The sequence below is a fragment of the Siniperca chuatsi genome, linkage group LG8 (genome assembly GCF_020085105.1).
Source record: "Siniperca chuatsi isolate FFG_IHB_CAS linkage group LG8, ASM2008510v1, whole genome shotgun sequence".
Taxonomy (NCBI): Eukaryota; Metazoa; Chordata; class Actinopteri; order Centrarchiformes; family Sinipercidae; genus Siniperca; species Siniperca chuatsi.
Window position 1 is genome coordinate 13277724 of NC_058049.1, and position 27619 is coordinate 13305342.

General features: G+C 41.8%; 1 protein-coding gene across 1 annotated transcript; it reads right to left on the reverse strand.

Moving 5' to 3' along the window:
• Positions 1 to 332: 332 nt before the first annotated feature.
• atg2a (autophagy related 2A) lies at positions 333 to 27596 on the reverse strand. Its single transcript, XM_044205132.1, has 42 exons — positions 27045 to 27596; positions 26492 to 26654; positions 25821 to 25970; positions 25531 to 25633; positions 23175 to 23319; positions 22265 to 22519; positions 22053 to 22152; positions 21286 to 21450; positions 20699 to 20841; positions 20231 to 20309; positions 19717 to 19966; positions 19025 to 19166; positions 18462 to 18560; positions 17490 to 17645; positions 16338 to 16611; positions 15634 to 15706; positions 15230 to 15404; positions 14980 to 15122; positions 14551 to 14663; positions 14220 to 14377; positions 13212 to 13344; positions 12875 to 13059; positions 12712 to 12792; positions 11599 to 11705; positions 11423 to 11515; positions 11193 to 11263; positions 9847 to 9923; positions 8569 to 8739; positions 7883 to 8009; positions 7408 to 7631; positions 7040 to 7269; positions 6740 to 6875; positions 6020 to 6247; positions 5667 to 5768; positions 5159 to 5243; positions 4698 to 4851; positions 4403 to 4472; positions 4180 to 4262; positions 3898 to 4019; positions 3608 to 3762; positions 3281 to 3439; positions 333 to 2394 (listed from the first exon to the last, which is right to left on the reverse strand). The coding sequence occupies exons 1-42, from the start codon at positions 27213 to 27215 to the stop codon at positions 2158 to 2160; spliced, it is 6087 nt and encodes a 2028-aa protein (XP_044061067.1). The 5' UTR covers positions 27216 to 27596; the 3' UTR covers positions 333 to 2157.
• Positions 27597 to 27619: the final 23 nt, after the last annotated feature.

A 27619-nucleotide genomic window follows, 5' to 3' on the forward strand; every position in this document is an offset into this window, starting at 1 on the left:
AATTTTAACTATTAGGGCTACACGTAGTATGTGGTATTTTTATCTTTAGCAATGGATCGTATCTCGTATCATATATGTTTTGAATCTAAAATGTAAACTTTCTAAAAAGACTACAGCTCTTTAGTAAAAGTAGTTTAGTAAACATTAATAAAAAGTCAGTATTTGCCTCTGAAATGTATAGAGACGTCTACAGTAACATAACATGGAAAAATACTAAAGTAAAGTCCAAGTGTCACAAAAATGTACTAAAGTACAGTACTTGAGTAAATGTACTTAGTTATATCCCACAACTAACCATAACAAAATATTAGTAATTAGCAGCAAAGATGGCGTTCAGTTTTTATACTCACATTTTTTATTTTTTGTATTAATTTTGTATACTCCTCCTCTTTGTATTATACAGGTCAGTCATACAGTTTATGATATAGTAAATAATAATTACACACAAGAGGTGTAACAAGCATCAACCTCACAGACATGCATCATGTGCACACACAAACACACACTCTCATTCACACACATTCTCTGTCACACACACACACACACACACACACACACACACACACATTCAAACACACACACACACACACACACACACACATTCACACACACAGAGGGATATATATCCCTTACACTTATTAAACAAAAAAGATAAAAATGTAAAACGTTTTTTTAAACCACAAAACCCCCAATTTTTCATCTTCTATAATCACCAGATTCACATCCTCTCAACTCTTATTTTGAAAACGAGTATGACAATACTTATGTTTTAACAAAATAAAAAACAAATAAAGAAACATAAAAAAAATGCAGGAAGGCAACTAAAGAAGTGGGCAAAGCAATTGTGGAGAGAGAGTAGGTTAATTCAGATCCTAGTCTTAAACTCTTCATGGAAACAGAAGCACAAAGGAGCTGCAGGTAGAAGAACCACTGGCTGACATCTGGACAGTTTACTGTGAGTTACAGACGACTGAAGTCCAACTTGACTTTGTGAAGCTTTAACAGAATCCAAAGTGCTACAGAGTTTCGTGTGATCCGGTGTCTCTGTACAGTCAGGAAATTTGTCCTCAGTCAGGTGTGTATCAGTGTGAGCCAATGTGTGTTATTCTTGCAGTAGGGAGGGTGCAGGACTGAGGGAGGCAACACAAACTAGTCAAAAGGGGCAATCTGCAAGGTTTATGGCACAAATAACAGCACTGAGAGAAGCAGGAGCATAGTGGGGACAAAGCTAAACCAATGACATTGCCTTGTGTTGTGAAGCCGGGGTGAAAACCATCTGCCAACCTCTGGAGGGAGTTAGCAAAGGACACTTTACTAAAATATTCTCCCTGTCTCCACTATGAGCATCACTGGACAACAAGTGGACCAAAACTCAGGTCTCTGTTGATGCTGTTCACAGCTTGTGATCAGTGAATTAGAATACAGAGCAGGGATTTCTGGAATAAGTTCACCTACTTCCAAGGTTCATGAAATAGTCTTATAAAAGCTGAAACACGTTGGTCTCACATCAAGTTGTTCTTTATACTGAAAGTGCTGCTGGAGTTTTGACCCCTAAAGACTATTTCTCTTTTCCATTCACCTCGGAAGGAGGTGAAATTGTGGCAGAAATCCCTACTTTAAAATATGTTTATGTATGTGGGTTACTAAAGTACCTGTGCCAAAATCAAGTTAAGGCTTGATTGTTTCAAGCAGCACAATTCAGAGTACATGAAGTGCCCACAATCTGTGTCTTATGAACATGGAAACCTAGAGAATGATATTCCTACCTGGTTGGATTGAAATGAAGCCAGTTGAGACTGATGGTGATATGTTTGCACAGACAGTAAGGAGAATCTGCAAATTAGTGTGTTACTAAGAGGAGGATATATGAAGAGAGCTCTTGCTGAATGCAAAACAGGATGATTCGATCTGGTAAAGTTCATGTATGATGGAGCCACATAAAACACTGGGTGTCAGTAACTGCAGTAGTCGTTAGTCGTTGCTTTGTTTTTGCATTGGAGCACACACTGACTCTTATTAGTCCGTACACACATGCAAATACACATTCAGTCCCTGGATTTGCTGCCTTAGCTGAGACTTTCCCAAATCATAATCTCTTACACACACTCACTCACTCTTTCTCTCTCACACAGATGAAAAAAAAAAAAAAAGCTCTCATCATTCTTGGCCGTCCTCCGTGCGCCACTTCAGGAAATCCTCCTTCCGGGCGTCTGGTTTGATCTGGTTCCGCATGCCACCGAGCAGATTGGAGGTAGCTTCAGAGGCCACTATTAAAGGTCGAACCACGGTGGGCGGGATCTGCCGCAGGACACCGCCCACAGCACCTGGCAGACCCTTCTGTTCGTGGCCGCGGGATGCTACATCGCACAAGGTCTGAGCCGTGTCAATCACTCCCTGGAGAGCAGAGAGAGAGTCCAGAGAGTCAAAATATTTAGTGTTTCAGTACATTTACATGCGCACAAGAAACCAGGCTACTGGAAGAAATCAGGTTATGCAGGAAATCCTCTTGTCTATTAATCGTTTGGTCTATAAAATGTCATTAAACAGTTCCCGGAGCCCATGGTGACGTCTTTAAATTGTATTTTTGTCCAAACAAAAGTTCAAATCCATCAATCATAGAAGACAAAGAAAAGCAGGAAACTGTAACATTTGAGAGGCTGGAAGCAGCAAATTTTGGTTTTTCAAATTTTTTTCAAATAAATTTTCGGTCAGTCGACTAATTGGTTAATCGACCAATCATTTCAGCTCTAAATCAGACAACCTGTTTACATGCAGGGGTGGGGTGGCTGCTGAATCGGCTCCTTGAACAGAGGTTATGTGCATCTCTACATATTATGATCTTTCTTTTCAACCGTCTGCACTGCTGTCACAGCGATAGTGCATAGCAATCTTTGTTTCAACTCTATTTGCAGAATGACTGTGCGATGTTCTGATTCATCAGTAGGTGGACCTTTAGGTTTAGATTGTCTTCACTTTGTATCGTTCCTAAAGGCAAGAATGAACATCCATGCACATATTAGAAACCTGGTTAGGCCAAGAAATTGCTTTCTTCAAGAGAAATTTAGCTGCGGAAATCTGGCTTCTCTAACCTCGAACCCCGATTATGTAAACTGGGTTTCTCATATAATCAGATTACTACAGAAAGTCGACAGTACGGTTACTACAAGAATGTGAGAAAGTGAGTGAGCGGAAAGATGAGCGCATGTGACCGCTTATTTTTGGATGCTGTATTCTCTAGAAGGATCCAATCAATTTTGAGAGGGTAAGTTTGGGGACGCACCTCTCTGACGGTGTCGTAGGCCTTGGCAACTCCTTCTCGGAGGTCTGCAGGCTGAGCAGCTCTGCGGGGCCGACTGGAGGGGGCCCGGCCTTCTGTGATGGCGTACCGGTTCAGGGGGAGAGTTGGAGACAGGATGTCGTACACTGTCTCTGCTGTGGCCTGTAAGAGAAGCAGACAGACATCAACAGGCATCAAATACCTGAGGTCCTGCTTATTCTGAAATCCTTCAACAACTGGTCCAATTTATGGTCCAAATGTAGCTCCTGTATAACTTTACTTTAATTCACGGTCATGACCTGTACTGAACATCCTTTACAGACTGAGTACCTGTATGGCCTGCACCAGCCTGTTGCTGAGCTCCAGAGCAGCTGATGCCGTGGAGGTGCCGAAAGACGCTGCCCCCCTCTGGAGACCTCGAATAATGCGTCCATCCTTCCTGTACTGCTCTATGGGCAACCAAAACAGATCCCTCACTCCGTGGACTGGAGAAACACACAGAGATGGAAAGAAAAGGGAATGAACCAAGAGATAAAACAGGATAAAGAACATGCAAATGTTAAGCTGACACTGTGTACAACAGTGTGTTTGACAGATGGACACAAGCAGTATCAACTCACACAGCTGGACAACTGAGTGCATGGGGCCAACACCTCCCAGAATGCCCGGCAGCTGATTCTTCCTGATGTCAGTCAGCCACTCTGTGACGGCGTACTGGATCACTTTGTCTACACCGAGGAGACTAGAAAGTGTTGCAGAAGAAAGACTAAGAAACTCAACCTTTCAAACAGTGATCTAGTCTCAAAAAGTCACAAACCACCGAACAGATTTGGGACTTTCTGAGATGACAGAAATGTATCTCAGGCAACCAATGAAATATCTGTGTTGGTGTGTATTTCTACCCGTGTCTGCAGCAGAGCCTCTTCAGCTTCAACTCAGAACAGTTTAACTGGGCCAGACCAATCAGAATCCCTGCAAACGTTCCCTGTGAAACAAAGAGCAGGACAGAAGGAGTGTGAAGCCTGGACAATTCCTGATCAGATGCACAGATATCCTACAGATTTTTTTTATTATAAGCATTTGGTCAGGCTGAGTGAGGGATGAGCTGTTTGAATGACCTCTCACCTGTTCAATGACGACATGTTTGCCATGATAGTCCAGCCAGATAGGCACTTCAGAGGTGAATCGGAACTCCCTGATAAGTACAGAGGGAAGGAATAGAGAAATTATCAATCAATAATTTAAACCTTTATTCATCTTAGACTAGTTGGCAGAGTGCACTCACTCTTCTGCTTTCTTACCCTTTAGGCTACGGTGGCTAAGTTTTGACACATTTGATCTTGTTAAACACAGAAAGTTCTCTTTTCTCTTTTGATTGCAACTCCCTTGACACCTTCTGGTGAATTAGTGTTTTACATACCGGAAGTAGATTGGCTGGTCAGAGGACGAGGTGGAGCCAGCAGAGGAGGAGCTCTGCTCGCTGTAGGTAGTTTCGACAGAAGCAGTGAGGTCAGGTCCCAGACCAGCAGCTGACTCCGCCTCCTCAGAGCCCTTCTGGGAGGGGTCTGCTTTCACTGAAAATAAAGGGAGAGAAATATAGAAAAATATTCACCAGAGCGTGTCTTAAAATAAATATAGGATCAAATGTTAAACATGCTCAAAATTAGTTCAAGTAATCATTTAAACATGTTCTGCAGCCCGAATATTAATCATGCCAGAGTGATGATATGTAGTACTTAAACTGTATATATACTTAAATTGACAAAAAGCAGCTTAGCATATGAGATAAGCCTGTATGACAGAGCTAATAATATTTATGTCTTTGAAAAGCCCTTAACTTAAGTTTGAAAGAATAAAAAAACATTATCAGACGTAGCCCACCTTCAGTTGCAGGGTCCACAGGCAGGTAAGGGTTAACAAAAGAAGCTAGATTACTGAAAAAGTCCTTCAGGAAAAACAGTGCATCCTGGACAGGAGACAGAAAAAAAGGCTGGTTAGATGTGGAGAAGTTACAGGAGCAGCCTGAACTACTGGTCCCTGTCAGAATGAACAGTACCAAATGATCAATGAGCTACAAAGAAATTGTTGTGACATGTGCAATGGCTCTTTTTGTAAAGTAAACTGCTTGAAACTCCAATCTTCAGTCTGATACAGTTCTAGCGCTGGAATGAATGGTAATTTCTGATTGCCACATTAACATGCAAAATCAACTCAACAGAGTTGTTTGCTTCTCAGTGGGCTGAAGCATTCTCAAAACAGAGAACCAGAGTCAAAACACAATTTCACTGCCGATCTGAAGGCTCTACTCAGCCACTTTTGCGTGTCCTGTACTCTGACTGAGACTGGATTACACTAGCTGTTAGTATTCAGTCTCAGGAGCCGGAGTTACCTGGTCGATGTTAAGTCGTAGCGGCAGCAGGCTGACCCGGAGACAGCACTCTGGACCACCGAGACCAGACTCTGGACACACCTGCAGTGCCTTCACTGTCAGCTACAAAAAGAAAACACACAGTCAATATCACATACATGACATGATCAATATTTTGTCTTTTATTAAGTCCTCCTGATATAAAGAACAAACCCTCACATGCATCTCCACCTAATTCCTCCTGCCTCCATAAACAAGAATTCTCTAAGCTGTATCAAAACCCCTCCAACATGATTTCAGTAGTTTATAAATCAAAGTCTCCCTCTTTCTATCCCTCTCCTCGTCCCTCCCTCCCCGCCTCTCTGCTGTCTCACCATGTTGGAGTGGGCTCGGCGGGGCATGCTCTCGCTGGTGTGGAGGTAGAGGAATTTGTTGATTTGTGAGGATGCCAGTCGGTCTCGAATCTCCAGCTCCTGGACGATGAACACCTGCCTGGAGAGGGGTTGCTCGCCACCGGGACCAACCCCGAAAGCAGCTGCCACTGACCCCTCCCCTTCCTGCCCCGCTACTGGCACTAGGTAGGACTCATGCTGGAACGACACCTGGAGGACAAAACAGGAGGAACGTGTTGAAAAAGATGGTCTTTAAATGTGTCTCACTAAATGTGAGAAAGTTTGGGGGGTACTGTAAATAACCTTATTTGCTTCCTTGCAAAGAGTTAGATGAGAAGATCAATACCACTCACCTATCTGTATGATATGTATGTGGAGCCAGCAGCTGGTCACCTTAGCTTAGCATAAAGACTGGAAGCAGGGAGAAACAGCGAGCCTGGCTCTGACCAAAGGTAACACAATCTGCCTGTGAAAGTGGTATTGATCTTCTCAGCAAGAAAGCGAATAAGCGTTTTACAGCTTTTATTTACAGCTGAGATGAAAAATTTCTTCTGGAAAAGGGCAAAACAACTATACAAATACACAAAGGCTTAAATTAAGTATGTCAAATCACTGGATTATTTGCAACAGAAATATATATTAAGATAAACTAATTGACGACCACTTCTATTTAGTTTCATCTCAATTCAGCTGTATATATACCTTGGTGAGCTGGATCTCCATCAGCAGTGTGTGCTGACGCCCGCTGCCTCCAGCCCAGCGCCAGGAGTTCTGTGGACGAGAGGAAGTGACGGAGCGAGACGGGGACCCACGAACACCAGCAGGGACTGAACGACCTCTGTGGAGAGAGGAGGACAGAGATGCAACAGTCAAAGGACAGGAGAGTGAGAGAAAACTGAACACACACAGGTGAACAACTATCATGACCACTGATGTAAATTGTATGACAAACTACATTTCTGTGCATTTGAGAACTTACTTGTGTGTGTGTGTGTGTGTTACCTGTTTGTGTGCTGGGCATGTATGGACATGGGCTTGCCACCAAAGTCCTTGCCCCCGTAGAGATGCCAGACCACAGAGATCTCCCGCAGGACCACCCTGCTCTGGGGCACCGGGAAGCGGCTGGGGGCTCGGAGCAGGTCTGAGCTGCCTCGAGGCCTGGAGAAGTGACTTTCCTTCACTCTAATTGGCCCCGAGGACAGCACTGTCACCACGGGCTCCCCGTCCTTGGGCTGTAACAAATCCCATGTGTGGACATTTTGTGAGTAAACATACAGATTAATTCTGAAAAGGAATCATTCTATCAGGGAAAGTGAGCTAACAGGGAAGAACAAAGAAAGAGGACCATAAAAGCGAGGAGAGAGACTCACAGGAATGCCCATGCCGGGAGCCTCCAAGATGCAAAAGTCGTCGTTATCAGTGGAGCCCTCGGAGCCTTCCTCTGACATCATATCTGCCTGTGCCTCCGTTGCTGTGGCAACCAGTCCGTCAAGCTCAGAGTCCTCACCCTGCAGGACGGAGGGGGTGCGCTTCGAAGCTTCACCAGGGAACAGGTAGACGGAGACAGGCGAGCCTCTTGGCATGGAGGGTGAACCTGGACAAACGCAGAGAATCCATCAGTCAGTTTAAAGAAGTCAAAAACAACGCGCAAAGACTTGCTCCTCTGTATCTGTCAAGCTTCAACACAGCACTTATGGAAACCAAATTAAATAAATCGGCCCACAGTCCTCCTCCCTTACACAAGGAAACGTAGGTCATTGCAGAATTTTACTGAACCATGTCCTGTTGAGATGATCAGATGTGTAAAAAAAGAAAAAAACTAAATAAAGACAAACTCTGCAGCACCTGGATCTGAACTCTCTTCTCGGTGGCTCTTATCTGTGTCAATTAAGGCATCAGCCAGGTCATACTGGTTGATCTCAGCGGTTTCAGCCGGAGGGCAGGGCAGCACAGACGCAGGACTTTCTGACAGCTAACAAGACAGAATATTACAGACATTAGACTATTTTACAGCATCTTTATACCTCTTTTCAACATTTATGGAACCACTCTGTTCTCGTCAGCAATTTTGCAACATCACTGCATTCATTCACTATTCAATAACATAGGAAATTCTGTATAGAAGACTATATACTCTTAAAGTTGGAAAAATCAAACAATATTCTTTTCTTGGCTGCTTGCTATTTGTGTCCCTAGGTAAGTGCTAGAACTAAATGCATAAAATCAGAGTTGAACTGCAAAAGTTGAAATGCACTTCTTACACTTCTACTTTTAAAATGCATTCTGTGTCTTCATATTGTAATTGTAGAAGAGGGATCTCTCTTCTATTGCTCTTTTTGCTTCTACATTTTTTCTTTCTTTTTTCTCTTTTTTAAATTCCAAACCAAAAGGTACAAGTGTTTGATAAACAGACTGTAAAGCCCTCAGAGACAAATTTGTCAATATAAAAAAAATTAACTTGAGTTGCTTAACTAGTACCATAATTCTTATTAGTTCATTGTCTTAATTCTCCAGTGAATAGCTGGCCTTACTGGTAATTTCTGGCCAGCGATTTCGGTGGGTGAGGCGTGTCGCGGCGGAGGGTGCAGGTCACCCTGGGAGACCAGGTACTGCAACAGATTGACCAGGGCAGCGCAGGAATCAGCACAGGTATGAAGGTGAACCACATTGTTGGAGCAACGGAGCTCAAAGAGAGGCTGAGACTGGAGAACAAAGAGAGGACACCGAGGAAGCATGTTTAAATTAATAACAGGAGAATCAATGAAGGTGGTGACAGAGAGGAGGGAGGATGGGAAAAGAGGGAAATGACATAATAGATATCATCAATCAAAACCTTATACTACAACATGTCTCCCCTTTAGCAGCAGTAATGTTGTTAAGGAACTTGTTTCTTATACACTTTGGATCAGTCTGCCAACACATTTGTTCACTTGTTTTTTTCATCTGCCATGAAATATATCAAAAACTGACAAGATTTTCTCAAAACCTGAGAAAATGATGCATCTGATGCCTGCATTCATTTAAAAAATTGCAACTGTGTTTTATTGTAAAACACAGCAATCTGGTGGAAAGATGCACTTTTCTGCTGATTTTCCACCATTTCAAATTTATTGAAAAGTTGTTTTTACACCAACAAACCCCATTCGCCAGAAATAAACCTAAATCAGCCCATCTATTGCTGACTGGTGCTGATCTGTTGAGTGAAATGATGTGTTTTAATACTTTCGAATTTAAGAATATCAGCGTGATGGGACGGGATGAAGAACCAATATTTTGTGGCTATCATCAGTGGTACATAAAGCTTTTGTGTTATTTACATCTGATACAGAATATAAAACTAATATAATATAAAGACTAAAAACTAAATAATAAAAATGTTAAAAAATAAAAACACACCTGGATAGAGCAAATGCCTCAAAGAAAAGACTAGAGAATGCAAACGGTAATACAAAACCTCATTGCATAGTTACATAACAGACTTGTTACTGATTAGCTAAAAGGACAGTTGCATTACTGTTGAGGGACGGCATGTTTACTGTCGCCCTGTAGGTTTTGGTTCCAACTGAAAGGTGATCCTAGTCTTAAAACTGCTGTCTGAAGCTATTATTATAGTGAAACTTCATTATGGTAAAACAAATATTTATAAACACGGGGCCTGTGCTTGTTAGTGGTTTTTGAAGGAAATTGAACTAAATTATAATGTTTTGTTAACGTTCACATTTTCTCTGGCAGGGGAGGTCATTTCTATGCTGCGGTGCTCTGACTGAATGTGAAGGAAACAGGCACGTAAACAGATGGCGAGCACTCACCAGTTTGCCCGTATCGCTGCCTTTCCATGTGGTGATGGCGAGCTCCAGCAGGTCAATGTCCAGAACACACACATAGTCTGTGTGACACAAAGACACATGGTGGCTTTTATTAGAGTGCAACTTATTTTGACACTGATTCTAGCTTACGTCACTAATATTGACGTCCTGATTGTAAGATGACCTCCTTTTCCAACACCTGTTTTTGAAGATACAAAATGCTTTGATTAAAGTAGCAGACACCATGTAACATCTTTCACAAGTCAAGTGGCCTTTCTAATTTCCATTTTATTATTTCAAAGAGAATCAGCATTAACTAGGGGATGCAGCTGTTATGTTGTTAACTTTCAACTTAATACCAGCTCTGTTATCAATCGCTGGTTTCCCTGGTCCAAGGATAAGATGTGTGTAAACGCTGCTAACAAACAAACATTCTTTCATCCTGTTAATCATTCACGTCCTAAGACATTAGTTCATGAATGTGGTGAGAATGATTTTGTTTTTGTGCTCCTCATCATCATCATCATCAATGTCAGCAAAACATGTTACATGAACAGACTGAAACCCCTTTAAATTACACTGGACTTCCTAAATACTTTTAGGGCTTGTGTCCATATAGCATTTTTTTTCTGAGTGCCAGCATCTTTTTTCAATTGTTCCCAATGAGGAGCCACCTAGAGAAAAAGCGTTGCGCCCAGCATCTTTTTCGGGGCGCTCCGACTTTTTTGTGCGGTTGCTCTTAGCTCTTCTAGTTGAAAATCTCTGAATATTTCAGAAAGGCACTGGTGTCATCACTGTTGCTCCTTTTCAGGCAACCAATCATATATTAGATGGGGTGGAGCTTGTCACCCTGGTAACCAAGAAAATGGAGAAGAAGCTTGTTCTGGCTGTGTCTGTCTATCCTGAGCTTTATGATATGTCAGACAGAAACGTCACCATAACAGAGACAGCAAAGCCCATTTGTGGGAGCAGACTGGCCGGACACTGACTGCTGCGCTTTTACCACCCTACGCATTGGAAGCTTGTTGTTAGCTGTGTAGTCAACCCTCTGTTAACGTAGCGTTTTTTTTCTCTCAGAGCATAAGCGCTTTATCCCAGCGCTCTGCCAGAAAAAAATGCAATATGGACACAAGCCCTAAGTGCTGAATAACTCACACACTATAAACGGACATGAAGAAACTCGCTAGCCTAGCAACATTAGGACTACAAACAACCAAATGCAACACTCCTAAGCAACAGACTCCCTCTGTAGGCGCAGTAAGAGCCAGTACTAAAAGAGAACATCTGCTGATGAACAATTACTATTCTGTAAGTGTACACAGCAAACACATGTGTATCATATGTCTTACCTTTCCTCAAGTCCACGGTGTCAGTCTCACATTTGTCAGAGAGGTAGAGAGCAGAGTCATCCAGGATGAATCTGACCACAATAAAAACACAACTTACACAAAGATCTTACCCACTGTGAGTCACCAGTTCATATAATGTGATACAAACTGACAGCAACATTTCAAAATATTTACAGTGCTGATTATCATTCCAACAAATGTAACATTGTTCAGTTAGTGGTGAACTGTACCTGAGGTGGAAGGTGGCTGTGTCTACAATGATATTACTGGACAGAGAGAAGGACTCTGCTGTGAACAACACTCGCAGTGGCAGATACAAAGGTCTGGGAAACAGAAGATGAGAGTGAAAAAAAGGAGAGGTATAATGTGCACTATCATTTTAACACACTTTTTTAGGTATATACACCTGTAGTCGACGGCACAGGTGGCCAGGTGTGTGTGAAGGACAGTGATGACGGCAGGTGCTGTGTATCCCAGAATGGGATCGTCAATGACATCCAGGAAGTCAACCAGCTGTAACAAACAAACACAGACTCAGCTGGCAGGCAAAACCGCAAATGACAAACATTTAAAATTCATCCACCTAACTTGATTTGAGAGTGAAGTGTGGTTTGTATTTTTCTGCACAACCCAAATGGTTTATAACTGGAAAATAATTGCAACTGCTGCAATAATAACACAGGCTGCAGGTCTATTTGGTTATGCAATTTGTTGTATGAAATCATACTTTACAAGCTACAGTGTAGTAGTATGTAACTTAAATCTGTGTCCAAGTCAGATTTTTCTTTAATGTATTTTATTTTCTGGATGGAAAGATTCTCAGACGCTGTTTGTCTGTTCTGTATAATCAGTCTGTAATATCCAAAACCTTTCTTTTTTTTTGGCATTAAATGTAATTTACCTTTTTTGGAGTACCCACTTTCTCCAAACCTGCCACATCTACGTCAGTGATTTACAACAACACCTCCCAAATCACCTTCCACTCCCCAAAAGCAAGTACCTGAATGATGCAGCTGCATGTAATGCGCAATTTATGTAGTTAGAGAAAATGCTTGAATATCAACCAGCAACAGCTGCACCCCATATTCACAATATACAGTACTACTCCACTGCACTCTGGTCCATTGCTACTAGAGAAATTGGCATCTCTCTTGTACTCCACATTCATACATTTCTATTTCTGCGTGAATGTGGAGTGTAAAAAATCTTGGTCTACACAAAGAAGAAGCCATTTTCTGACTCTGAGGGACTGACACCAAATCCTTAAATCTGACATTTATCTCTAAGGGAACTGAAATTAGTTTTTTCATTAGGCATGTAAAGCTCGAAATGCCTAGAAATTAAATACTAAATATAACTAGAAAAGTGCATTACATTTACAGTAACTGCTTGAGTTAAAGCACATAGAAGTGTTTTTCCTTTCATGAACTTTTAAACAAGAACATTGAGAGACAAGAAGATACTGAAAAGACTCTATGAAGAAGACTCGTTTCTTTTGGTTCCTTGTACTGCTTCTCACCTGCTCATGCCAGCTGTGATTAGTCTGCGTCATGTAATGTCGCATGGTGGCACCTTGAAGTCGAAGGGCGACTAGGAACTCCTACAAGGAGAAACAGAAACAAACATTGTTTAATTTCAAACTTGCACCAGCTGCAAAATCAGGTCGTTTGAGGAGGACGTACCTTGACACTCCTCTGTGGGTCCAGCGTAACTTTGATGGCTGTGGACAACATCTGTAGCTCCCCCTCCCTGCCACTCACACTGCTCACACCCACCTCTGTGGGGTAGATGGTAGGGTCCAAGTGCTTTGGGGGAGTGAAGTTGGGCATCTCCAACCGCTGTGGGATGGGGGTGTCTTTCACCACCGCTGTAGTGGTGTGGGGGGAATAAAAATGTGCTTGATGACCCAGAACACACATTAACATTTTCTACTTGGCATTAAATCTACTTCAACATAATAAGTAGAAAATATGAATTATGTTGCAATTTAATCTTTGCAAACTACATGACAATGTGCACCTCGATGATAGAGCTCCACTCGTCTGCTCTCCAGACACAGGAAATTGAGATTGGGGTCGTTCTGGTGCTGCGCCACATTGAATATCTTCCCCCCTTCCAGGTCGAGCACAATTTCTCCATGACTCTGGTCCTCCTGAATTAATGAGATGAAATGGAAATGGTAAGAAACACAAAAATGACTGGATCAAAAATGGTTACAGGTAAAAGTAAATCCAAAGACCTGAAAGGCAAATCATAATTAGTTGAGTTCACACACAGACATATTGTGATGTATTCAACTTAACTAACAAGGCTCAGCTTCAGTTTAATAGTTAGACTGCACTCTGAGGCTTATCAAGTGCAGTGTCCTGGTTGTGTTTACAAGACGCACAGGTGACAGGCATGTTTCAGTATTTCAAACAGTCTTTTCAGCATTTAAGATAATGTATCAGCTATAGGAGCATTTACATAAAAACATTAGATATTTTTATCACAATTATCACGCAGTAGGCGGTTGCCCCCATTTGTTAAAAACAGGACAGACGGCATAAAAAATAAGTTATTTCTTATAATTAAAACAACAGACAAATGAAAACATGTTAATAATAATCTTAAATATTTGACAAAAATTAAAAGGAGCTCTTTTAATAACTAAAAGGAAGAATTAGCACGTAAATAAGTGATTTGTGCATCAGAATCATTTTCACGGCTGCAGGGAGGAAAATAGGCGATACTATTGAACTACTCGTGTATAAACTAATTAATTGCAACTTGCTGCAACTGAAAGTATGAATTAGTTAATGAAGACGTTGCACGCATCCTGGTTAAGTTATTAATAATTTGGGACAATCTGACGAAGCTCCAAAAGGCAAAACTACACACAATACTGCATTTTTTAATATTTATGGGCCACCAAGACGAGTCCAAGTCTACAGCTCTGGATCAAGCCAATTATGGATGCAAGTGCACAGCCCTCGTCTGATTAAATTCAGTGTCTTGTCTTTTATGGTTAGCAGCCACATGGCTCACCTTTCTGTCTGTTCTGGCTTGGAGGCGACCTTTGCCAATAATAACAGTGAGGGAGAGGAGGCTGAGGTTGTGGTTGGGGCGAGTTGATGACTGTTGAGTCCTTCCAGCTGATTCACTGGCCATGTAGAACTGGGACTCGTCCTCTTCTGAATCAGAGTCTTTGGCAGACAGAGAAGACAGAGGAAAATATATTAATCTGTTTAATTTCTTTCATCTTTATCCAAATAAAATACAAAACCTGCTTGATTAATAAAACATGTTATGGCAGGCTAGTTGCTATTACGTCTAATAGATAGTGTTTAAGTTTTTCCATCTAAGCAGTCAAACTCACCCAGTCTAAAGGCCGACTTGCAGAGCTGGAAGTTGTCGTGGTGATGGTGGCTGTGGTCGGGGCTGTGGGCCGACGGGAGAGGAGGCTCCCACATCAACAGATCATTATTGATCCTTTTGGACGAACAAGGGGGTGGATGAGGAAAATTACTGTTACTTCTGAAGCAGGATTTAAGACCAATATAAAGAACAAAGCTGGAAGCTATTTCTAACAAAACTAATGACAGATCGGCATGAGCAGCTCAACAAGGACGCCAGCAATATAAAATAACACTCAACCCTGTTCTGTGTTTATCTAAGAGTGAACTTGCAGTAGAATAAAATCTTGTAAGGTGAAAAAGACATACATTCATTTTCCAACTTTTCGGGGATTACATGGATAATGTTAGCTCGAAGGACAGTAATCACACTTGTGCTACTGTTGACGTACCTGTTGTAGACGCTCTGGAAGGCCTGTTTGCTGGGCAGGAGGATGTAGGCCAGCGGTAGGCTGATGTCCACAGCACACTGACACTGAGCGACACACTGCACCTGAAACTGACGCATCTCCTCTGGGTCGGCAGGAATCACCATCTAAATCAAGGAATGAGGAGAGTGGAGGAGGAACGAGTTAGGTCTGGAATCTTGATAAGATGGCTGATAAATTGAGATGTGTCATTTTTTTCTGTGTGACGGTGCACCTCCTCAGTCTCAAACATGGTGCGGTTGGAGGAGAACGGAGAGCTGGTTTTGTCGTTGAGTTCACAGTGACTTTCAAAGAAGGCGGCCCCAAGGTCCCTGATGAGGCCCAGGTTCATCCCATCCAGACCTGCTGCTGGGCCCTGAGCCTCACCTCCACGCACACGCACTGATATCCTGTTCACAGAAACAATAAGTCAGTGATACTGGCTTGTGGTACAGTACATTATAACAGTACAAAACTATTTTGTTTGATTTGATGAGCAAGAATGACTCAGTTTAGAGAGCAGAAACTTCCTCTTGGAGAGCTTCGGTACAGTAAAGTGCTGATTTCTAGCAGATTACAGCACCTAAAATGATTTTGTGAATTATGTATCTAATTATTCTCATGATCACCACTACTGACCTGGGCAGCGAGTCATGGTTCTTCTTCACTCTGATACAGGGGAAAGAGCCGCCCTCCCAGCCCTCGTATGACCCTGGTGAGACACAACACATCAGTTCTCTGTCTGCATTTCACATTTTGAAGTCCTGCTTCGGGCATATATATACAAAAAAAAAGGATAACCAAATATTAGAGTTGCTTTTACAGCTTTTAATAATGAATTGTGTTCTAAATATCGCCAGGGCAAGACTACATGCAACAGCAAATAATAACAGAGCTACAGTCAGTCTTACATATCAAGCCCTTAAGAGACACTTTCGGTATAGCTACATCATTATAAAATGGCAGAAATTGTCAAATCCCCCCTGTGTGTCCTTTACAATGTGAAACATGCAACAACAAGAAACTTCTAGGACCTCTATGAGTTAACAGCTACTCATAAAAAAAGACTAATGGCACTATATTAACAAAAACAAGGGGCTTTCCAACTTTTTTATAAAAATAAAGATGCTAACTTGCGTCCTTGGATGAAATTATTACAGTTAAACTGTTTGATATTTTTTAATTGTCTTATTGTTTTAACGTTTGTTTGCATTGCATTGTTTGTTTGTCTATGTTGAGCAATGGGCATTGGTCAGTATACTGTATGTCTATGTTTATTTGCTCTTTTCATGAAAATTCAGTCAGTACAAACAGCTACTGTGTAGGGTTGTGTGTGTTCCCACCGTGCAGGTCGGTGAAGGAGGCCTCCAGCAGCTGGGTGAGGCAGGGGGCCCACGGCTGTCCCGGGGCAGTCTGCTCACTCTGGAGGTCCGGGGCTCCCTGGTGCTTCAGCTCCAGCTCCGTCAGCTCCAGCACCAAAGTTTCCTGCCGCACCGCCCTCTGGGTCGGGGGTCGGCGCATAGGGAGGGGCCGCAGGTCGGGTATGGGGAAACGAAGCCTGAGGACGGCGTGGGGGGAGAGCAGGGTGAAGGAGGAACACAGCTCAATGCTCTCGGTCTGAGAGGAAAGAAAATGAGAAAGTATTTATTCATCAATATTGGTTGAACATGGATTTTAAGAACTGATTCAGTCACAGAGTTACAGACAGAAGTTAACTGTCTTGTGTCACCACTGAGAAGCTTTACTTGCTGCTTAAGGCCGATCTGAAGACTACTGAAGAAGTGCTTATTTACTCTTAAGCCTGGCAATTTTGTTCATGTTTGTGTCAGCACAAATATGATCCGTCAGACATGACAGGATTACCTTTTCCAGCTTTTTGGTTTCCCATCATCGTGCTGACATAGAAATCCATGGCACCGCACAACCAAACTGGATTACTTAATGATATTCTGTGTGTTTTGAATGCTTTTCTGCTCAGTTATGAGCAGTCTGGTTTATAATACTCACAGGATGCTGTACAGAAGAGTAGCTCAAAATCTTTATTATCAATTGCTTAAATTCTCTAATATTGTCAAATTTCCATAGAATTCATCAGTTTCTATTTGTTCCTTGTCTTCAAAAACTGCTCTCAAAATGTATTGACATGAGATAAATATGACAAGTGAACTCTTGGAGAGGGCAGGTCACTGTTCAGTTTGGTTCTCCTTGTATGGTTTTGATTTGAAATTAGGAGGCTCCGCTTATATTAAGTACATGTGTTTCCAACATATTTACAAACTGCCTTTATTGCTGGTATGCTTAATCACGCTATGACAAATCAGGTCCAATAACGTGTGCTGATTTGTGTTTTCAGTTGCTGGTGTTGTTAGGCATTTCTTCTATACACTATGTTTTCTGGCATGTGTTTTAATTGGGTTATTGACTATTGCATTTGATAACAGGTCTACATTTTTTATGACTTCTTTATGATGGAATAAATGTATGTGGGGTTCCACCTGTATGAGTCCAGGTCCAGCAGTCTGTGTGGGACAGTGGCTGAAGGCTTTGCTCAGGCTTCCCAGGCGACTGAGGATGTCCAAGTCCAGCTCGGTGCTCAGCTCTGCCAGCTCCACCCGCACTACACTTTCCCGCCGCACCACCCGCTGTTTACCCTGCCAACACACACAGGCATGATTTGTTAAAGGATAAATTGATGTATTTGTTTTCTGATAAGTTATTGTTCATCAGTCAGTTTTTGATTACATATTTTTGTATAACTAATCAATATTACACTAAGGGAAGCCTTTACCTGAAATATTTCTAATACATTTTATTAGACAGATTCAAGTCTACATGAACATGCTTATGATCATAGTCCAGGATTTCAGTGTGCAGTTTTATTAGTGCCAAAGCCATTTTTGAGAGTTATGCAGCCTGCTATGGATACAAATTTAAGACATTAAATACTGGCAAAAAATATAGGCTTTTGGAAACTTTAGTCAAACAAGTTTGACTAGTCTTTAAAATAAGGGTGTCACAATACCCCTGTTTTCATAATCAACATGACATTAAAAACAAAATTAATATCATGTAACTTTCTAACTACTAGAGAATCATGAGAAAACAATAAATACTTGCTGTTTTACTTTTTAAACTGGCTTCATTTGTAGTCATGCTTCATTTTAAGAATAAGTATTTTTTCCAGTTGTCTTCAATGAATCCTGTCAATCCTCAAACACCAGTCTTTGTCAGGGCCCGGTGTTAACAATGTAACACTAAAACTACTTTACCTACTACACAAACCAAACAAACATTATTTGTAAAGCACATTTTGTACAGTAAAATGCAAGGCACTTAACACAAAAACAAACTGAAAATGAATTAAAAACAAATGTCACTGAGATAAAGATTTTACACATATCAAGTCAGAGTGTGTGTGTGTGTGTGTGTGTGTGTGTGTGTGTGTGTGTGTGTGTATAAATGCGTACCCTACGCAGGTGTTTTTCAGTGAGGCCGTAGTGTAGTTGGGCACATGGTCTGGCTGCAGCTCCAATTGTGAACAAACCAGCTTTCTGGAACTGAAGCAACTGGAAGGAGATACAGAGATAGACACACTGTTCCCTCAAGTCTTCCTTATCAGCTCGGTAAGACAAGGACAACCATAAACTATTGTTTTGTGGCAAAATAACTTCAGAGTGAACAGTCATTTCACATATCACAATTCATGTGATTTTTAAATATCCCTCCATCATGACTCCCTGCTGGCAGTCAAACATATATGACGTTGGTTCGAGTACAAAAGAAAAATGAAGAACAGCTGTGACAGAGGTGTGCAGACATTGAGATGTTAAGACCTTATAATGACCTTATGTGATTACTTACCATTGCTACTGTTTATATTTGCCACATTTAAAGTATAATGACCTAATGTGAACGGCCTAACAAAAAATAAGATCTTAGCATGAAGATGAAATGAAGTTTTAAGTCTTACAGTGTGACACACAGCCACAGTCAGCTTAGAGCTACACAGACACACAAAGAGATTTTCTACCTCACTGTACTGAGGCTTTCCGTCCGCCCAGAGGCACTCTAACAGCTCCACTCTGCTGAAGGAAAGGTCAGAGGTCACGGCCCGACTGTGGCGTCTCCCACTCCGCATCTCACAAGCAACCTGCACTGCTGCTCCTGTCACTCTGGGAGAGAGGACAACGAGAATTAGACAGTCGCTCTCAGCTAGGAGAAGCTTGTAGAAGCCATCAACAATAGTGTGTGTGTGTGTATTCATGGCGGTAAGAGTGGGAGTGGAAGCATGATAAGCGAAAAGCCAGAAGGAAGGAGTAACACACAACTTTATGAAAAAAGCAAAACAAGCACATTTGCAATATGGCGTGCTGCAATTTACATAATGTAAAATTATACAAACCTTTCAGACATGTAACACATTAATCAAACCTGCAAGATATTTAACTTCATCAAGGTTTATTGTTTTTCAGAAATATCCATTTCTACAAGTCATTTGTTTACTGAGCAGCATCTTATTAAGAAAGGAAAGTACAGATTTTACAGTATCGTCAACTGAATCTTCTTACCTTTAAATTTCCACAACTCTCTTTTTATATCTATAAAAAACTACATGCACAAAATATGTACCTTCCTATCTGTAATTGTTGTAAAAGGTGGGAAGCTATACCCACATGAATTATAACTCACCAAAGACAAAATATGTGTCTGTATTTTTCCTACCTGAGATGGGAGTGGGGGCAGGCCTTGGCAAAGCAGCCTCTCAGATGGTGGAAGTCTCTCTCGCTGAACATGCTGTCCTTGAAGAAGGCCAGCTCCTGGAAGAACACCTGAGACACCTGAGCCAATGACGGGGCTCCGTCAGGCTTAGAGGGCGGGTCCTCCTGCAGCAGGGTTAGGGTGAGCCCGCCAAGGGTCAGACGCAACAAAGCATCGGGCTTCAGCTGCTCTGCCTGGCCGCTGTGTGACCTTCCTGCAAGGAAGAGGATGAGAGACACAATATTCATATATACATATTATACATAAATTATGACAGTAAGGACAAACATCTGTGTAAAGTGGTAACATGCAGGATTCGTAATTAATACTGAAAATAAGTAAGGACATTTTAGGTGTAATTATGTTAAGAAAATAACTGAGTATAATTTGAGGAAAGTCCAGTGCTTGATATTTTAGACCTAGAGATTCCTTCAAAGTGCTGATATAAACCCTTTGCTCTGCACTGCAGGGATTTTACCTCTGGTTCGGCAGCTTGACCGGGGTAGACTCGACAGACAGCCCGCTACAGGATATCTTCTGGGACAGTTCACCATGCCCTGGCAGAGAAGATTAAAATGGAAATCAAATGACTTGTGATGTGATAAGTAAAGTTCCAGTTGTGTGTTTGTTGTTGTTGTTCTCTTTGGGTAAGGAAAGAAAGAGCATACATAATTCCATAAAATATCTTATAACTAATAATAATGCCCTATATTTTTAAAAAGTTACATAAATTTAACATTAAAAATACTAATGCTATTTTCAGTAATATTAAATGATACAAATATTGATGATATAGGAATTTAAGCTTATTGTGCTAATCAATGAAAATAAATCAAGGAAATCATCTTCCATTTTCTGATAGTTTTTCAGCCTTACAACAACTGTTGCTTTACATATGGCCATTAACCAAATGATTAAACTGTAAACACACACACACAGGCTGTACCTGTGCAGACAGCGAGGCAGGCTGTGTGAGGCTGGCTAGACTGTGTGTAGAGGACTCCATATCACTGTCTGACAGCTCGCTGCTAGAGCGCACAGACGTCACGCTACTGGTCATCCCAGCAGGACCCATGGAGTAAAACATTTCTGCAGGTACACACAAACAAACACACACAGGGTGACAAGTTAAATACAGCAATGTACACAAACACATTGCTGCAAGGAAAGGAGCAGCAGGAGTGTTTTCAAAGTCATTTCCAGATCAGCACTCTTCTTATTTAACACTAAAGGTTCACATCTCCACACCACCTTGGTTTCTTATTGAACTGACAGCCAAAAACAACCTGACTGTGTATTTGCATTTTAAACAGCCTGGCTACACAGATTTCCTGTCCCTTGAGATTAATAAGGCTGCATGTTAACCTATACACTGTATGAATGCTACATTTATATTTTAAAAGGGAAACCTTTCTCTATTTTTACCCACAGAGGGTGGCATGGTTGCAAACTACATGCCTTTGGGAGCAGGCCTGCTGAGTTTATGATGTACCCCAGACAGAGAGTTTATAAGATCTTTGCTGCTTTGTGTACCTCCATTCTCGAGGACGGTGATGTAGGGCTCCAGGTCGGCTTCAGTATCCCACTCTTCATCTCTGGGACTGGAGCCCAGCTGCTTACTGAGGTCGTCCTCAATCAGTCGCAGGTCGTCTGAGTCTAACGGACGACTGTGTACTCCACCACACTTAGTCTCTGTCTCTGGGGGAGAGAGGGCAGAGAAACGGCTTTCTGAATGTATGTATGTATGGGTGTGAGAGTGTGAGCGAGAAAGACACAGATCGAGGCAGATTGTGACCTCACATTTATGAGGCATTAACAGATCTCTAGCTCTGAACTGCAGAGGAAACAGAACAGGCTTATTGTCTGTGTCTAAATGTGTCTGTTCAGAGTCCTCCTGCCTCTGAGGAGGTTTACATTATGTATTGCTGCAGGCACCCGTTCACCTCCTAGTTTCTAGACACAGAAGAAATAATGAATAAGTAGTGACTTTGTGGTTTTACTTTGTGTGTGCATGAACGTAAGCATCATAAGTACATTTTACTCATCATAAGCACTTCAGACGGAGAAACAAGTATTTCCTATTTTATTTGTTAAAATAAAAGTACTCTGAAGGCCATTTGATTATAATTTATTCATGTTATTATAACAGGCCTCAATGACCGGTTTGCTGACAATTTTAATCTCAGTTAAATTGCGATCATATATGGAGCATTTAATGGCAAAAGTCAAACTGAAATGGCAGGTGTAACCGTGGCCTGGGATTGGTGCATGTTCATCACAGTGACGGTATTTTACTGTACCAATGTCTATGCAGAGGGCCGCTAGCAGGTCTGTCAGATGGGTTATTTGATCTGGAGACAGCAGCATGTGGACACAGCCCACCTTCCCATCCAACTCCAACTGATGAACAGAGAGAAAGAGACAGGATACAGAAGTCAATATGAGAGAACAGTTGCATTTACTAATCTTTCAGTATGTTACAGTACGCACACACGAGCGTGCACACACACACCTTTGGTCCAGGCAGCATGTCGTTCTGTTTGATCTTGACGGTGGTCTCGATGAAACCGGAGCAGCTTCCTATGAGCAGCGGCTGAGATGGAGGACAGGGAGGGGATGTCTGGGGCTTCGCTTTTTCTTCCTCTTCCTCCTCCTCCTCCTCCTCCTCCTCCTCATCTTCTTCTTCTTCCTCCTCCTCCTCCTGCTGCTGCTGCTCTTCTCCTTCACTTGTAGTGGCTGATTCTGGGTGTTCCTCCTCAGGAGGACCCTTAGAAATGAGGAGAAATCTATGAGCATTTCTAGTTATAAATTATATTGATGTTTTCATACATTTGTTTCCCTCCCTTCTGCTTGTGTCTGCACTTTCAGTATAGTTGGAGAAATCACAGCACAAGTCCTTTCTTTACAATAAGCCATCTGCTCCCATTTATTCATATACAAAATAAACTTCCAAAAACTAAGAAGATCCACAGTGATACGTTCCTCCAAATTTACAAATTAAAACAAACTGGCATTTTCCATAAAAACAAATGTAAGTGGTTATTCATTTGTTACTTTGCAACAATAGCAAGAGAGAAGAGTTCATCTTGTTCAGACATCACTGTAGCAGTAAGAAACTTTATCAAACTCTGAATAGCTGGAGATTTTCTCCAAACAAGTTATAAACCCCTTTAAGCCACAAAAGCTCCTCCTGGACTGCTCACACTGCACAGAATGTTATGTAAGCATTTTGAGTTTTTAGCCATTGCTTAAAATTATGATATTCTTTTAGTCTGTAAATAAATAAGTAGGTGAATAAGTAAACTATACACATAAATTAATGAAGTGTGAAAGAAATAAAAAAAAGCAAAATAAAGAAGAAAAGAAATGAAAAAAATAGATATAAAGGATTACACATAAAGAAGCAGTGTGGTGTCCATCACCTGTACTGTGCCGACGCTATCGTAGAACAGCTGAACAGCGCTCAGCTGGAGGATCTTGTGCAGGAAGGCGGGTGGCTGGTGGATGTCGACAGGCACGGCAGTATGGCTGGCTGGATCTCGCACCGCCTCGTCAAAGTACTCCAGCCTGGAGCAACACCGTGCAAACACACATATGTCTATATACATATGATACATATCTATCAAATTGTTCATGGAAATCATACCATGGTATTAAAATGAACAGACCTGACAATGGCATACTGATCAGTACAAGTAGCAGTTAATATTTTGTCATTGTTTACTGACTCAGTGGCCAAGGTCTGTGTTGCTGAAGTACGGTTCTGCTGTCAGTCCCTTGATCTCTTAAAGAAAGATGATCAGATATTCTACTGGAGCAGAAGCAGTGTTAAAAAATCCAAGCTTTTGAGATGAGGACAGGGCCTTCTGGTCACTGACCCCAGATCAACACAGTCATCCTGAGCAGCTTTGTCAATAAGCCACAAAAACAAAAAGGGTTTAACAGAGTCACAGTAACACACGTTAGAAAATGGCAACACAGTTGTGGAAGATGTGGCACTGATGGAAATAAACACAGAAACCCAGCAGTGGATACCTGGTGATTAATCATATAAGTGGGTAGGAATGACTACAAATTAGCTCAGTTACCTTCACTTTGCAAGTTTAGCTTTAATAATATTGTTGCATGAGCATCATTTGTACATTTAATTTGATTAAATGGGACAGAAAGATTTAGGACTGACCACTGCAGCTGAAAATAGTTAAGATGTTCGCTTTCAATAAATCATGATTGCACAAGTCAAGATTATTTTAGCTATAGCCATACAACCAGTTAACTATCTGGCTGTGGACACACTCCACGTATTCATCAATGTCAAGGTCACAGACTCCCCTGACATCCCATATTGACGACACCTTAAGTACAGCCGGCAGTTATTTGCGCAACTGATAAAGCCCTGTTCAGGTGAATGACCTCGTCAATACTGACCCTGTTTAAAATGAGCCTCATACTCAGGATGTCTGACAATACAAGGCCAAGGAGTGCAAGTTCATACCTGAGCGGGGGCCTCTTCTCCTTATCTGCTGATGAGCACAGAGAAGACGAAAAATGAAATCTAATTCTTGGCTTCCATTTTGTTTTCCCTCTCCCCTGACTGTTAGATAACTGCTGATGTGGGAGTTACAATATTACTTTTCACAGAAAGATATTTTAGCACCCTGTTGTGAGTGGAAAAAAAGGAGCTGTGGCTTTTGCTTGTATGACAAAAAAAGATTTAGAAAATTATGCTGACCACTATGTTTCAGCTCATCCTGTGTAGCTTTTTCTTTGTTTTTATAAAGTGCTTCAGATCCAGTTTGAGTTTCAGTTTGTATCCCCCCCTAACAAGGGCTGCAGGACGCTTTTATGTCTTTATGACCATGGCCCTTTTGTAAGAACACTTGTTCACACGTGTACTTTGACAAAGTAGGCCGACATCACACTTACTGTAACAGTGAAATGATGAAAGGTTTTTGCACATTTTCAGAGGTGAGAATCAGAGATGCACAAATACAACCATTTGCGGTCTCAGTTTACAGACAGTATGCGTATATTTCAGTGTAATGTAAAATAAGGACCAAAAAAATGATATAGATATGATTTCATAAATGATGCATTGATTTCAACTACAGTTAGAAAGATGTAATATTTGATCACAACCACCTTTTATGTTTTTGCTCTGATAAGGCCTCAAAAGACACTGAAAAACACTGTTCAGATGGTGTCTTTAACAAAGTCAACGGAGAGGAAAGGAAAATGAGAGGGGGAGATATTTTAGTTCCCCAGTTATACCAGGAAGCCCTTTTCTATGTGATGCTACCATACTTAATTTATCATGGGTGTTGAAAGGTAATGATGAGAGTTGCTTTGTAGCTTTTCATGCACTATGTTCTTTTGTACAACAAATCAAGTGAGTCTACTGTGCTGACCCCCTTAATATTTCTAGAGAAGTGTAATTCATTAACATGCATCTCAGGTAGGATTTTCTATAAATATATTATTGCCAAATGAACTGTAAAAGTGACCTTTGAAGTTGCATTTCAAAATGCCCCATGAGCAACTCTCTATAAGCAAGTTCCAGCAACAAACAGTAGCATAAGTAATGTGTTTCTGTTTTTGAGGATGTTCCCATTAGTATTTCAAAATGTGATGAGGATGAATTAACTACAGTGTGTATAAATCCTACAAACATATAGAATTTTTAAAATACAAAATAAAGGACACAAAATCATGAAGGAGGGGCAATAATCAAAAGGTCTTTCATTGGAAAGTAATAGTGAGGTCATTTCTAGGACCTACCGTTTGATGTGCACCTCTAAGGCAACGCCTGTTTCCAGGTCCAGGGGCTGGTGCTCGATGCGAACGATAGTGTCTATGAAGGTGACTTTAATACGACGAAGGACTGCAAACACAGATGAGATGGGAGACATGCAAAGGTTCATTAGCACTGATCTTTCATATCATCTTGTGTGTGTTCAGAACTGGTTTTTCATTGGAGAGTGCCCATTATTACTGTGGGGACATTTGATGTCTGTATGTTGACACTGTCACTTCTTCACAAAGTGAGGACACGCACAGCTTTGACTCACCCGTCTCAATGGTTTGTGCAAACATCTCAAGCCCTTCCAGCTGGGCAGGTGGCTCCTCGGATGCCTCTGGGGGGTCCTTCAGGCACTCCTGAGCCAGCTGCATGCTGGAGGTCATGCTTGATGACCAGCCTTGGGAGTCCCAACCCCCACCTGAGTGCAAACAAAATTACTCAAATATGAGGATTTGTGGTTGTTGTTCTTTATATATGACAGTTAACTGACTATTTTTGGCTGTTTGGACTGTTGCTCCGACAAAAAAAAAAATTAAATGCTTAATTGAGAAAACAATATGCAGATGAATTAATTAGTTGCTGCCAGGGGTTTGATTAAAAGAGCACATAAAGGTCTTCACAAACGGACTTGTGATCCAGCCTGGATGCCTGGAACCTTCCATTCTGATGAGTACATCTTTTCCTATTGCACTTGAATATCAAATCTTACCAATGGACACTTATCTACGCTCACCTGCATAACAAGAGCTCTACATTATGAATAGTTTGGGGAAAACAGTCTTTAAAATATTTGTGAATTTTGACCAGACTTGTCAAACAACAGACAGCATGGGAAGATCCCCTCAGTCCCCTCAACTTGTGGGCGACTGATGCATGTTTAGTGTCCCAAGAGGAAATCCCACAGGTTGTCTCAAGAAGTTCGTTTTAAAGTGAACTTACTGGTGCGGTACTTGGGACGACATGTTATCTGAAGACCAGTGACTTCTAAGGTGCAGTGATCAGTCAGGAGAGCTTGCCAGGGGATGGTCACCGCTATGCTGCTCACAAAGCCATCCACTATCTCCAGAGGAGCCCCGAGAGACTCCAAAAGCTCATTGACCGCCTGGAGTAAAGAGGAAGCAGTCAGTAAGAAACACAAAGGCGCAAAGACTCGGAAAACTGGTTTAATATTTGTCTCATCACTCTGGGTGTACTGTAAACTTAAAATGAAAGCAATGGACGTGTACAGCCAACATGGAGGGGGAAATATATCTAAAGAGCATATTTAGACACTAGGGTAGGATGCAATTAATCTGATGATGTGTTTCCCATAAGTGCATTTCCTCGAAGTAATGCGAGCTAAGCAAAGAGCATGACGCTGGAGATTGTTGTTGAACTCGAGTGCAGTTGCGAAACAGTCAAGGGTGCATGAGTCCGACAAAAACACACGATGACTACTGCTGCGGTGCGAAGTTGACAGCCACCTTCTCTCCTCTCAGCTTTAAAAACTCACCCAGACATCGAGGTTGATTTCCTTAATGACACCGCTGCCGTTGTACAGGTCCAAGCCGAGCTGGTCCAGGCTCAGTCGTTCCTGCAAAAAGTGACCGAGGTAGTGCTGTAAGAGGTACCGACAGGCCCGCTTCTTGATTGAGCCTGACCAGGGGAAAAGCCAGCGAGACATAGGGCCAGAGAGAGCGGGGAGAGGGAGCGAAGAGGTGGCGGAGGAGAACGAGTGCGAGTACAGTCCTCTGGCAACTGCATAACAGACTAACACAAAGTGTGCAAAAACAAGGAATGAGCCACAGCTAGCTACAGGGGGCTAAGGAAGGGGGTAAACCGTAACTCTTGTTCTCCCCGAGGCTTGACACAAAAACTCGAAAATCCTTTGTGTCAGGACCGACGAGACGTTACTCCAACTGTCCGTAGCTGCCTCGGTTCATATTTTCGGTACGTTTATGTCGAATTCGGGCGACAGGTCCTGTTGATGCGGATCTCTTCTTTCAGGGTTGTTTATTGTTATCGTACGCCAACTGATGGTATGTACGTGCGTCACGCGTCACAGAGACGAAAGGCAAAACCCGGAAG

Excerpts from the sequence above, each read along its gene's own strand:
- atg2a (XM_044205132.1), bottom strand. The coding sequence starts at position 27,215 with ATGTCTCGCTGGCTTTTCCCCTGGTCAGGCTCAATCAAGAAGCGGGCC. Across the intron at positions 16,612-17,489 it reads CTGGACCTGGACTCATACAG|ACCGAGAGCATTGAGCTGTG; the intron begins GTGGAACCCCAC and ends CTTTCCTCTCAG. Across the intron at positions 15,405-15,633 it reads AACCATGACTCGCTGCCCAG|GATATCAGTGCGTGTGCGTG; the intron begins GTCAGTAGTGGT and ends TTCTGTGAACAG.